This window comes from Harpia harpyja, chromosome 9 (genome assembly GCF_026419915.1).
Source record: "Harpia harpyja isolate bHarHar1 chromosome 9, bHarHar1 primary haplotype, whole genome shotgun sequence".
NCBI classification, from domain to species: domain Eukaryota; kingdom Metazoa; phylum Chordata; class Aves; order Accipitriformes; family Accipitridae; genus Harpia; species Harpia harpyja.
Window position 1 is genome coordinate 45521681 of NC_068948.1, and position 12769 is coordinate 45534449.

The 12769-nt window shown below is 59.4% G+C and overlaps 2 protein-coding genes across 7 annotated transcripts in view; one reads left to right on the forward strand and one right to left on the reverse strand.

Moving 5' to 3' along the window:
• The window catches only part of KSR2 (kinase suppressor of ras 2), an 85166-nt gene extending 83827 nt beyond the window's left edge, over positions 1 to 1339 (reverse strand). For all 3 annotated transcript variants that reach the window (XM_052797547.1, XM_052797545.1, XM_052797546.1), the window contains exon 1: positions 1156 to 1339. In XM_052797547.1, the coding sequence (XP_052653507.1) occupies positions 1156 to 1332 (177 nt within the window). In that variant the 5' untranslated portion in view covers positions 1333 to 1339. The remainder of the gene's footprint in view (positions 1 to 1155) is intronic.
• Positions 1340 to 9462: 8123 nt separating this feature from the next.
• Positions 9463 to 12281, forward strand: RFC5 (replication factor C subunit 5). Of its 4 annotated transcripts, none has more exons than XM_052798039.1 (11): positions 9463 to 9536; positions 9634 to 9698; positions 9801 to 9937; positions 10036 to 10115; positions 10466 to 10539; positions 10661 to 10820; positions 10987 to 11068; positions 11183 to 11312; positions 11521 to 11598; positions 11701 to 11755; positions 11990 to 12281. In XM_052798039.1, exons 1-11 carry the CDS (start codon positions 9505 to 9507, stop codon positions 12084 to 12086), a joined length of 990 nt encoding a protein of 329 aa, XP_052653999.1. In that variant the 5' UTR covers positions 9463 to 9504; the 3' UTR covers positions 12087 to 12281. The 4 variants fall into 4 exon arrangements, with proteins under 4 accessions (XP_052653999.1, XP_052653998.1, XP_052654001.1 ...); XM_052798041.1 differs by having other exon boundaries at positions 9490 to 9536; positions 9806 to 9937; XM_052798040.1 differs by having other exon boundaries at positions 9515 to 9536; positions 9782 to 9937.
• Positions 12282 to 12769: the final 488 nt, after the last annotated feature.

The window sequence follows — 12769 nt, forward strand, 5'->3', positions numbered from 1 at the left end:
ACCCACAGCCTCAGCTCTGCGTCAGCCGCTTCCCCACCGCCCCGTCAGTGTCTCCGCGGGGTCACGGCACCGTCGCGGCCACGCTTCTCTCCGCTTTGCTGCCGGTTGGGGTGTCCCGCTCACCTCTGGGAATCCCAGCCTGCCCAGACCTCCCCTGCCCATCCCAGCCTCCTGTTGAACCCCAAATCCATCCCCAGCCGGGTCCCAGCACACTCCAAGAGGAACCTCTTCCTATGGGGCTACAATAAACGGGGCCCTGCTCGGCAGCTTTTACTTCTATGCATTTTTCCCCATCTATAAACCAAATAAATCCGGCCGGTGCTCCCCTTGGCATGGCCCTGTTGCCTTCATCCCCAGCAGCATCGAGGCCGTGGCTCGGCAAAGCCTCCCCTTCCCACCGGGGCCCTCCCTGCTGCCGGGGAAGGCCGAAGGGTTTGGGCAGATGCTGCATCGTGGAGCCGGGCCGAGGGGATGCGGCGGCGGGGGGAAGGATGCAGCAAGGCCCGGGAGGGGGATGCTGCCTGGTGGGAGGGATGCAGGTGGGCTGGAGGGGATGCTGCCCGGTGGGGATGTAGGAACCTTGATGGAAGGGATGCGGCCAGGCTGGGGGGCTGCAGGTGGGCTGCAGCCTGGAGGAAGGGATGCAGCCAGGCCGGGGCGCGGGGGGGGGGGGGGGGGGGGGGATGCAGCCTGATGGGAAAGTAGGAACCCACTGGAAGGGATGCAGCCAGGCCGGGGGTGGGGGGGGATGCAGCCCGATGGAAAACATCCAGCCCGGCGGAAAACATCCAGCCCGGCCGAAGCAGGAGCCTGGAGGAAGGGATGCGGCCAGCCCGGGGGTTGGGGGGGGGGACGGGGGGGGGGGCTGCAGCCCTGCCCGAGGGATGCAGGTGGGCCGAGGGGCTGCAGCCTGCCGGGGCGGTAGGAGCGTGGGCGGGGAGGGATGGAGGGATGCCGGGGGGCCGGGAGGGATGCCGGGGGGGCCGGGACCGATGCCGGACCCACCTCGGGGGCCACCTGCAGAGCGCGCAGCCTCACTCGGGCTCACCGCAGCGCCGCGGGGGAGCCCGGCGCGGCCCGGGGGGGGGGGGGGGGGGGGATCGGATATTATTAAGGGAAAGGGGGGGGTGCTGGCGGTGGTCGTCGGGCCCCTACCTCCAGGGTCCGGATCTCCTTCTGCGTGAGGTCGTTGGAGGCGGCGCACTTGGTGCGGAGCCCCTCCAGGTTGGAGATGCTGATGTCGATCATGTTCTGGACCAGCTCGCACTGCTGCAGCGCCTTCTGCAGACTCAGCTGCTGCTCCTCGCTCCTCGTCATGTTGTCCTCATCCATCGCTCGCCGCGCCCCCCCCCCCCCCCTACCCACCCACCCACCCCCCCCCTCCACCCTCCGCCGCCCCCCCCCCCAGCCCTCCCCTCCCCGCTCAGCCCCGCTCCGCCGCGGCCCGCAGCATCGCGGCCCCGCGGTGCCCACCGAGCCGTCAGCGCGGCGCCGCGGCCGCCTTCCCCCCCCCCAGGGCCCCCCCCCCACCCCCCCCTCCACACACCCCCCACACACACACACCCCACACACACACACACACACACACACACGCACCCCCCCTCCCCGCTCCGGGCGCGGCGGGGCGGGGGCGGCGCGCTCCCGCACCGCGGGGCCGCGCTCGCTGCGCGCCGCTCCGCGCGGTAACGGCAAACCCCCCCCCCCCCCCCCACCGCCATCCTCATCTTCATCCTCATCATCATCATCATCATCATCATCACCCCACCACCGCGTACGGGCAACAGCCCCCGGCTCGGGCATGGAGGGGGGGGAGGGGGGGGGGGGTCCTGGGGCAATATGGGGGGCACTGGGGCAATATGGGGGGCTGGGGCAGTGGGGGGGGCCCTGGTGTAACAGGGGGGCTGGGGCAATGGGGGGGGCTGGGGCAATATGGGGGGCCTGGGGCAATGGGGGGCCCTGGTGTAACAGGGGGGCTGGGGCAATGGGGGGGGGCTGGGGGAATATGGGGGGGGCTGGTGAAATGGGGGGGGCTGGTGCAATAGGGAGCAGCTGGTGCAATGGGGGCCTGCTGCAATGGAGGGGGCTGGGGCAATAGGGGGGGCTGGGGCAATGGGGGACCCTGGTGTAGCAGGGGGGCTGGGGCAATGGGGGGCCCTGTTGCAATAGGGGGGGCTGGTGCAATATGGGGGGACTGGGGCAATGGGGGGGGCTGGGGAAATGGGGGTCCCTGGTGTAACCTGGGGCTGGGGCAATGGGGGGGCTGGGGGAATATGGGGGGGCTGGGGCAATGGGGGGCCCTGGTGTAACAAGGGGGAACTGGTGCAATGGGGGGGACTGGGGCAATGGGGGGGGGACTGGGGAAATATGGGGGGCTGGTGAAATGGTGGGGGCTGGTGCAATAGGGAGCAGCTGGTGCAATGGGGGCCTGCTGCAATGGTGGGGGCTGGGGCAATGGGGGACCCTGGTGTAACAGGGGGGCTGGTGCAATGGGGGGCCCTGCTGCAGCGGGTGGTCCTGGGGCAACGTCGGGGGCCTGGTGTACGGGGGTCCCTGGTGCAACAGGGGGACCCTGGTGCAACTGGGGGGGCCTGCTGCAATGAGGATCCCTGGGGCAATGGGGGGGTCCTGCTGCAATGGGGGCAAGCCTTGTGCAATGGGGGGGGGGGCTGGTGCAAAAGGGGCCCAGCTGCAATAGGTGCAGCTGGGGGGGTACAGGGGATGTGCACCCCCAAAGGCCTAAGGAAGCCGTATTGGGGTGCAAGGGGGAACTGTGCTGCAGCCCCCACTGCGGAAAGAACAGGGCAGGAGTCACAGCACTGGGGAGCACGAGGGGCCGGTTCCCCCCAGCTGCCCTCCCACCCCACAGCCCCCCCTGGCACGGAGGGGATGCCGACGCTGCTCAGGGCCAGGCCAAATCCTGCCTCACCCTACGGACCCCAAGGGTCACGCAGAAGGGGACAACCGGGGGGGCAGCCGGGATGGAAATCTGCAGCGGGATCCGGGGAAAGCCAAGGAGGGACCCTGCGGTCCCTGCCCTAGCAACGGGATTTGGCCCGAAAGGGAGTAAAACCAACTAAAAACCAAGGTGCTGCGCGCCACAGAGCGCCCAGAGGTCACGGTGACGGCCCCACGCTCACACCCAGGCTGCTGGGTAGAAGCCAAAAAAGCCCCCCCAGCCTCATGCGCACCCCTGGATCTCCATTTCCCAGCGGCCAGAGCCCCTAGAAAAGCACTAGCCCCCCCCTGCAGGGGATGAACCCCACTCCTCCCTAGCACACTCGGCTATTTCGGGGTTCAGCCGAAGCAGCGGCAGAGGAAAGGGGGTACAGGCAGCATGCACTGCCCCCCCCCCCCAATGCTGGAGCCTTTCCCTTGGAGAAAAGCCTTTTCCTCTGCCGGCTGCTGTGCTTGAGAAGCTTTACAGGAGCTTGGTATATGTATATAAAACATTTTATTTACATATTACGTGTGTGTGTGTGTATATATAAAAAATATACATATAATTTTATATATAATTTTTAGATATCTATCTATAAAAGACACCCAGAGCCAGTCAAGAACGGCCAAGCCTGACCAACAAGCTCAGTAGTTATTCGGGAGAGATGGAACCGGGACGATGCTGCAAGAAACTCCGCCTGTCCCACTCCCCCAGAGCAAAGCTTCCGCTCACCCGTGGCCTCCTTGGCTTTGGATATTTGACTTTATTCCCAGTCGACGTACCCATCCCAGTCCACATCAACTCCACGGAGAACACAAGCCAAATGGCTTTATCCATCAAATTAAACTAGCCGTGCTTGCAGTGGTTGTCTCACTGCAAATCGGGATATGGCTAAAAAAGTTTGAAATTTGCTGGGTTTTGCCTTTTTTTAATCCGATGTTTTCATTTCCAGGCTTGCCCCCGTGTTGGGATGACCACACAGGTCCCTTGTCCTCCCTCTCACTAGCAAGCCATTTGCTTCCCTACAAAAACTCTCTTTGAGGGTGGGAAGAAGCAGGTTAGAGGGATTTTATAGAAATTACTGGAATTTTAGCTTTTTGGTCGGTTTTGTGCTGTCCTGCCGGGAAGGGACCCAAAGCTGCAGCCACCCTGGCTCTGCAGAGTGTCCCCAACCCTGACTGTAAGGGGGACTCGGAGGGACTCCCCCCACGATGGGAAACGCCGGCAGCTCCCCGGGTGAGAGCGGGGCAGTGGCCGAGGGCAGGATCCTGCCTGTACCCGCTGCCTCTGGCCAGGGGAGCCTCCGAAGGGGTTGTGGAGGGGTGATAAAGCAGAGGAAAATACATCAAAAGGGTTCAAAAAGCCAATTCTGGAAGAAGAAGAAGAAGAAGAAGATTATAATATAATATAATATAATTATATAATACAATATAATACCATATAATATAAATAAAAAGGGGATGCCAGACTACCATACCCGAACAGAAGAGAATAATATGATATAATATAATATAATATAATGTAATATAATATAATATAATATAATATAAATTAAAAGGGAATGCCAGACTACCATACCCAAACTGAACAGAATAAGAACAGAATAATATAGTATAATATAGTATAATATAGTATAGTATAGTATAGTATAGTATAGTATAATATAATATAATATAAATAAAAAGGGGATGCCAGGCCGAACTGCACAGAGCTGTTACCTTCTGCTCAACACGTTTGGATCAGGCTGGGACTCACTCAGGCACTTTGCAAACCACAGCAGGACCAGGCGGTGAAAACCCACCCGAGCGACAGAGCGGGCAGCTGGAAGGAAAAACCTGGTGCAATTTCATAATACAGAGGATCCCATTTTTGCTGGGCTGCGTTCTCAGTTTTGTTCTTAATTTCACATGCATATAGATACAGATATAGATATTTATATGTTTCAGCTGGGTGTTTTAGCTGGGGTGGACGGGAGGTAGCAGCACTGCAGCAGCTGGGTTGCACTGGTGGGCACTGGTGGGCACTGGTGCAGCCCCAGGGGCTGCGGGGGTCCCAAGGGAGAAGCTTCCTCCCGCTCTGCCGGCTTTTCCTCCAGGAAGAAGGAAGCAGAGCCCTGCGGAAAGGCCGACATTCGCTTGACTGCTGCGGCAGGCGCTTGGGGAAGGCAGCGATCACCAGATATTTAACTATCGCCCGTGTTGGAAATGCGATGCAAATCCTGCCATTAACTGGAGCACAGGACAAAAAAAAAAAACCACCACGCTGGATGTTTTCTCTCCTGATGGCTTCTGGGGTTAATCAAGTCTTTCAATAACCAAACCAGAGATAAGAGGGCAAGGCACTCTCTGTACTCAGCACATTTGCAACAACAGATTATTTTTTAACCTAAAACATCCAAGCTACCAGGCCAGTCATTTCTGGGTCTGCTGTTCCCAGATCCGATTACAAGGGAGGGAAGGATGGGATGGTACCCAGAGGAGAGAGGATGCCGAGAGCGCCAGCTCAAATTTGGGGTGCTGGGGAGCAAGCAGGTCCCCCTTGGTATCCTTTGGCCACGCTGCTGCCCTCCCTCCCCACAATGCCGACAGCTTCCAGTGCAAAAAGAATTCCCACGATCCCAGTATCTGTCCTTCAAAATAAATAAATAAAATAAAGCAAAATAAAATAAAACAAAACAAAACAAAATAAATGCAAGCAGGGAGACTCCACTGGGGAAAAAAAAAAACAAAAACAAACCAAAACCACCAGCAGCAGCAGACCTGCAGTGATTCCGGGCGTACGCTGAACCTCACGCTCCCCAAAAAAAGCCTATTGCAGTCGGTGGGACAACTCACATCCTTGGAGCTGAGCTGGGCTGGCCCAGCCCGTGGTGTGAAAGGCAGATGCACGTCACGGACGGTGGGAACAGCCCCGAGATCAATAAGAAAATCTGTGTTTTTCTATTCTACAGCCTTGGACAGCTTGAATTATTCATTTCCTTTCTTATCAGCGCCTGGATTTCGTACGCAGGCTAGCTGTGTGCGTTGTTACTCAGCAACATTAACTACTCCATTTCTTAAACACGAGTTGTTTTCGACACAATCAGTTCATATAGAACATATCTTCTGATGACTTAATTCACCTTTGTTGGTTTTCTTGCATGTCTGTGAGCATGAAGCTACGGAAAGTCTCTTGAAACCAGGTTCATTTTCACACGGCGCCTAACGAGGAGGATGCTCTGCCGGCACACAGCATCCAGCTGGGAAAGGAGAGGGCATCCCCTCGGCACAGCCGGCTCATCAGGAGAAGCCAGCCAAATCCCCCCTTGTGAAACCAACCCTTCACTGGCTTGGGCATTCCCGCAGCATCACACGAGGCTTTTCCCACCAAATCCCCCCCCAAAACGACCCCGCGAGGCTTTTATGTGCCATTGACCATCGGCCATGAGTGCTAAATCGTTGCTCTGGCTTCTTGCTGACCCCTTAAATTCAGGGTTGTCTCCGTTCCTCTTAGAGGCCGGGTGCCGCTCCGCACGTGAGGAGTCTTTCTGATATTAGCATTTTTATTTCTTTATTATTAACATGCCGAACAGCATCTCCACCTCCGTGCTGGATGAGTCCATCTCTTGGACTTTGCCTCCCGAGGAGCCCCCATTTCTCTTCCCTGCGAAAGAGCATCTCTGCCACCATCATCTCTGCCACCATCTACCTGGAATTCCCTCGTCCTCTTCCGAAGGGATGTGCCTGATGCCTCAGGGCTGTTAACGAACCTATCGACAGGGTTATAAATTTCTAGTGCTGTCTACCAAGTCGGATGCAACCTGCCGGTCCTTTACCCAAGAGGTATAACAGGTAAATAAGCCAAGACAGACAGCTCAGACACTGGTTAATAATTCAGCTGGTCCTAACGATGCAGAATCATTGCAGGGGGATGCGCTCGTCAATTATAACGATAGTAAACAATGACCAATTTAAAAAAAATAAATAATCTTTAAAGCAATCTGGTGAAGAAAGAGGTGAAATTGCTCATGAGAGATATCACCGTGGATTTGAGCGTGCACACCGGCCACAGGCAGAAGAATTTGCCTGCCCCCTCCCAAGATTTTGCCTGGTCTGGAGCTCAAGATTTATTAATGATGAGGCACGGTGGGGGAGAAAACCCCTGGAAAAATCCATTTTGAAGGACAAGAGCCTGCCCCCAGGCAAAGGCAGATGCGAGGAGAGAAGAGCAGCTCCGGACTTGCTACGTAGGGGAGAAGCCCAAGCCCGTCAGGGCTCCAGGTCGCACCTTTCAGCCGGTGTCCGGGGGCTCGGGAAGGACCTCGCAGCTCCTCGCCTGCCATGGGAAGGGCCGTCTGTCACGGCCGTCACGCGCCCAGAGGAATGGCTGAGGCTTGCTGAGCTCAGCTTTGAGCTCCTGCTTTCCTTCATGGGGCTGGGGGGAAAAAAAAGGGAAAAAAAAAAAAAATAGGAAAGCAGCTGCCCTCTGGCAGCTTTTTGGGTTTCTACAGGATTTGACCTGGAGCTCTTGATGTTTTCCCTTCCCTTCCCTTGCCAGCAAAAGGATTTCCCCCTGATTTTTTTCTCCCCCCCAATATACTCCCCATCACGTCTACTTCCCAACAGATCTCTTCCCATCACCTCTCTGCCTGCACTTTCCCAGCCAGAGCCCCTCACCACAGCCCAGCTTTCCTTTCTCCATCCATGGCATGTAAACCGGAGCAGCGCCTGAGCATCCCCGCCAGCCAGCTCAGGCTGTTTTTCCCTCTAAGCCAGTTTTCTAAGGAGGCTCCAGCCGTTTGCCAAAGCCCAGCGTGAAATAGCATGGACACCTCTTCCTCTGGAGGCAACTCTGGAAAGAAAAGGCCATATCCAGCACCTCCAGGAATAGCCGGGAGCTACTCGGCCCCCGGCAGAGACACCCCCGTTACTCAGCCAAGAGCTTTGGCAGCACGATGGATGGAAGACGGGGCTGATTTTTCAAGTTAGTCAACCAGAAAAAAAAGAGACCTGCAAAACTTCGGGCTGCTCTCACACACCGGGAAGCGGCAGGGATGGGGATAAAGGCGTCATCCTCCTCGCAGCCACCTCTCCAGTTTGCTTCTCCCGTCGCACCGGGTGAACCACAGCAGGTCTGCTCTCCTCCAGCTCCCAGGCAGCCCCCGGAGCTGCCGCCCTTCGCCCCAGCCTGCAGCCCTCAGGTGCCCCTCTCACCCAACGGGGTTTCCAAGAGCGGGGTCACCCCAAAAGCATGGTCACAACTTTGCTCCGGCAATTCCTGGTGCCGCGGTCTCTCCAAAAGCACAGGCACCACACTTCGCTTCGGTGAACACCAGCACCGCGCTTTCCCCAAAAGCACGCCCACAATCTTACTTCAGCAATTCCTGGTACCGTGCTCTCCCCAGGAGCGTGCCCACAACCTTGCTTTAGCAACTCCCAGCACCGCGCTCTCCCCAAAATCCCGTCCGCAAACCTGCTTTAGCATTTCCCAGTGCCGCACTCTCCCCAAAACTGTGCCCACAGCTACAATTTAGCAATTCCCAGTGCCACGCTCTCCCCAAAAGCATGTCTACAACTTTGCTTTAGCAATGCCCAGTGCCATGCCCTCCTCAAGAGCACAAGCATGACCTTGCTTTGGTGAATGCCAGCACCGCGCTCTCCCCAAAACCATGCCCACAACTTCACTTCAGCAACTCCCAGTGCCACAGTCTCTCCAAAACCATGACCACAACTACAATTTAGCAATTCCCAGTGCCATGCCCTCCTTGAGACCACAAGCGTGACCTTGCTTTGGTGAATGCCAGCACCGCGCTCTCCCCAAAAGCATGCCCACAGCACTGTTCCAGCGATTCCCAGTGCTGCGCTCTCCCCAAAACCATCCCCGCAACTTCACTTTAGCAACGCCCAGTGCCACGCTCTCCCCAAAAGCATGCCCACAACTACAATTTAGCAATTCCCAGTGCCGTGCCCTCCTCAAGAGCACAAGCATGACCTTGCTTTGGTGAACACCAGCACCGAGCTCTCCCCAAAACCATGCCCACAACTTTGCTTTAGCGATTCCCAGCATCATGCTCTCCCCAACAGCATCCCCGCAGCACTGTTTCAGCAATTCCCGGTGCTGCACTCTCCCCAAAACCATGCCCACAACTTCAGTTTAGCAACTCCCAGCACTGCCCTCTCCCCAAAACCATGCCCACAACTTCACTTCAGCAACTCCCAGTGCCACAGCCTCTCCAAAAGCACGCCCGCAGCCTTGCTTTAGCAACTCCCAGTGCCACGCTCTCCCCAAAACCATCCCCGCAACTTCACTTTAGCAATGCCCAGCGCCGCGCTCTCCCCAAAACCGTGCCCGCAACGACAATTTAGCACCTCCCAGCGCTGTGCCCCCCCCAAGCACACCCCCCCAGCTCAGCTCCAGCCCTCCCCAGCCCCGCAGTCCTCCCCCCCCCCCAGTACAAGCACCGCCTCGCTTCGCTAACCACCACCAATGCGTCGGGACGGGGCGGAGCGGGGCGGGGGGGGCGGCCGTACGGCCGCCCCCCCCGCCCCGCTCCGCCCCGTCCCCACGATCTCGCGAGGCGGCGGAAGATGGCGCGGGCCGGTGGCGGGAATCTGCCGTGGTACAACCGGGAACGGAGCGGGGCCGGGGGGGGGGGAGCGGCGGGCGCTGTCCCGACCTGACCCCCCCCCCGCCGCGGTGCGCTCTCTCCGGTGCAGGGTGGAGAAGTACCGGCCGCAGACGCTGTCCGAGCTGGTGTCTCACGGGGATATCCTCAGCACCGGTAAGTAACCCCCCCATCTCATCCCCCCCCCCCCCGCCACAACACTACCGGGGGGTACCGGGTATCCCCCCCCCCCCCCCAAGCCCGTTATCCCTTCTCCAGTGCAGCGGTTCATCAGCGAGGATCGGCTCCCGCATCTTCTCCTCTACGGTCCTCCCGGTACCGGTAAGACCTCGACCATCCTCGCCTGCGCCAAGCAGCTCTACCGGGAGCGGGAGTTTGGCTCCATGGTGCTGGAGGTAAGTGGGAATGGGGTGGGATGGGTGATGGTTGGGTCCCCCCCCGCCCCTGGGTGCATCCTCAGGCAAGGATGCGGATCCACGCCATCTCCCTCCAGCTCAACGCCTCCGACGACCGGGGGATCGACATCGTCCGAGGGCCCATCCTGAGCTTCGCCAGCACCAGGACCATCTTTAAGTAAGTGGCAGGTCTGCACTTCCCAAAACTCCCCGTCCCTTTGTCACAAACCCCCCCCCCCCCCGCTGACACGGCCTGCCCCAGCACTCGGCTTGGGTGGTGGGTTGGGGGGAGCTTCTGGGGTGGGAAGCGTGCCGGAGCGGATGGGAAGGAGTCAGGGGTGCCCTCCAAGCAGGGAGGATGAGGGTGGTAAGGATGAGTGATAAAGATGCTGGTCTGGAGGGGAAAGGAGGGCTCCCTGGGAGCATTCATGGGGGTCAGGCTGGGAATAAGCGTCCCCCGCTTCCCCCTCTCCAGCACCAACCCAGCAGCCGGGACCAAAGCCACCCCCTTTCTTCTCCCTTTTTAAGGAAAGGCTTCAAGCTCGTCATCCTGGATGAAGCCGACGCCATGACCCAGGATGCTCAGAACGCCCTGAGGCGAGGTGAGGGGCGCTGGGGACCCCACGCCGCTTGCACCCCTTCAGCCTTTCCCAGTCCGGCGCGGGGCAGGAGCCTGTACGAGGCAGCAGACGAGGACCAGCCTCTCCTCCCTCCCCTTTGCAGTGATCGAGAAGTTCACCGAAAACACCCGCTTTTGCCTCATCTGCAACTACCTCTCCAAGATCATCCCCGCCCTGCAGTCCCGCTGCACGCGATTCCGCTTCGGCCCCCTCACCCCGGAGCTGATGGTGCCCCGGCTGCGGCACGTCATACAGGAGGAGGGGTGAGCCGGGGGCGGCGCGGGACCGGGGGGGGCTCCGCAGCATCCTCCGTGCCCCCTTTTTCCCCATTCCCCTACAGGAGGAGGAGCAGCGGGGCTTGGTTTTCCACGGTTGTCTTTCCCTCCGGCAGCGCTGCCTCCCTCGGCAGCCCCAGGTCTTGTTTTCCAGGGTGGACGTGACCGAGGATGGGATGAAGGCTCTGGTGACCCTCTCCAGCGGTGACATGCGCAGAGCCCTCAATATCTTGCAGGTACGGACCCGGGCCGCGACCGCTCTCCCCTCGTGTAAGCCAGCAGCGGTCCTGGAGGGTTTGGTGGAGGAAGGGCTGAGCTCTTCATCCCTCCTCCACCCTCCTCTTCCTCAGAGCACCACCATGGCCTTCGGGAAAGTGACAGAGGAGAACGTCTACACCTGCACGGGCCACCCCCTCAAGTCTGACATCGCCAACATCCTCGACTGGATGCTGAACCAGGACTTTTCCACCGCCTATCGCAGTATCCTTTTCCCTCCGCTGGCCCTGGGGTGTAATCCCCGCTGCTATAAATCCTCCTCTTTGCCGGGGCTTCCCATCCTGTGACCTCCTGCTCCGGCTGGGGTGGGTGCTGCTCGCTGGGGAGGGTCCTCGGGGTTGTCGCGGGGATGAGGAGTGGGATCTTGCAGGGAAAGGCCTGGAAGAAAGCCCTTCACTCGCTCTCGTCTCAGAAATCACGGAGCTGAAGACGCTGAAGGGCTTGGCCCTGCAGGACATCCTCACCGAGATCCACCTCTTTGTGCACAGAGGTAGGGGCTTGCGGCGCCGGCTCCCGGCTGACCCTGGGAAGGCCAACCGTCGCCCCCCCCCCCCAGCCCGCACTGACGCACACCGTCTCCTTCTCTCCACAGTTGATTTCCCACCCTCGATCCGCATCCAGCTGCTGATCAAAATGGCAGACATCGAGTAAGTGTCTGCTCACCCCCGCCCAGTGCCCCAAAACACCCCGGCTGGGGGGGCTGCCAGCGTGCCCACCCCACGGGGGTCACCGCTATTGCACTGTGCCGGGTCCTGGCAGCCGGTGGGCATCGCTGGCAGATGCCCGCGGCCCCTGCGCATCCATCCTGGCCAGGGCCGTTGCACTGTCGGGACGCAGACGCTGGTGTAAACACCCGAACCTGCCCTTGCCCCCTGCTCCAGGTACCGGCTGGCTGCTGGGACCAGTGAAAAGATTCAGCTGAGCTCCCTCATCGCGGCTTTCCAAGTCACCAGGGACCTGATCGTGGCCGAAGCCTGAGTCCTGCTGGGTGGATCCTCGCTTGCAACGCCGGATCTCGCAGAAGCTGGAAGGGACCGTCAGCCCCACGCCCGGAGCTGCTCCCTGCAGCTTTCTGTTTCCTTTTCGCAAGCCTTGAGCCCGCAGCAGGGGCGAGAGGGTCGGACAGTGTTATTTCTGAGCTTCAGCGGGAAATACAGAAGCCTCTAAAGCCCAGCAGGTTGCACTTGTCTTTTCTTTTTCCTCCTGCACAGCAAGGACCGAAGGGAGGTGGTCGAGGCTCACCCCCTGCCCCATTGCAAAGGCATCGCACCCACACAGGCTGAAAACCAGCTTGCAAAACCTCCGTTCCTTGCGGGGCACAGCTGCCCCGGGTACTCACACGTGGCTTGTGCCAGCCTGTTGCTTGTGCAGCCGAGCGGGTCAGCCACGCGCTGCAAGTTCTTGCAGTGACGTCCGTTACGAGAGGGAACGTAGTTGTGGGTCACAGCCGTACGGGTTAGGGAAACGCCAGCTTTCTGTGTTCAGCCGCTCGCAAGGGAAAACATCCTGGGGAGCAGTTTAGAGGAGACATTCCCCGGCTTCCCCATCGGCCGGGGTCGCAGCCTCGGGCTCGTGCACAGACCGAGCTCTCTAGCATGCAGGGGACTCAAAGCACGTGCCGTCACTCCAGACACCAGCTAAGTTGGAGGGAGACAAGCACA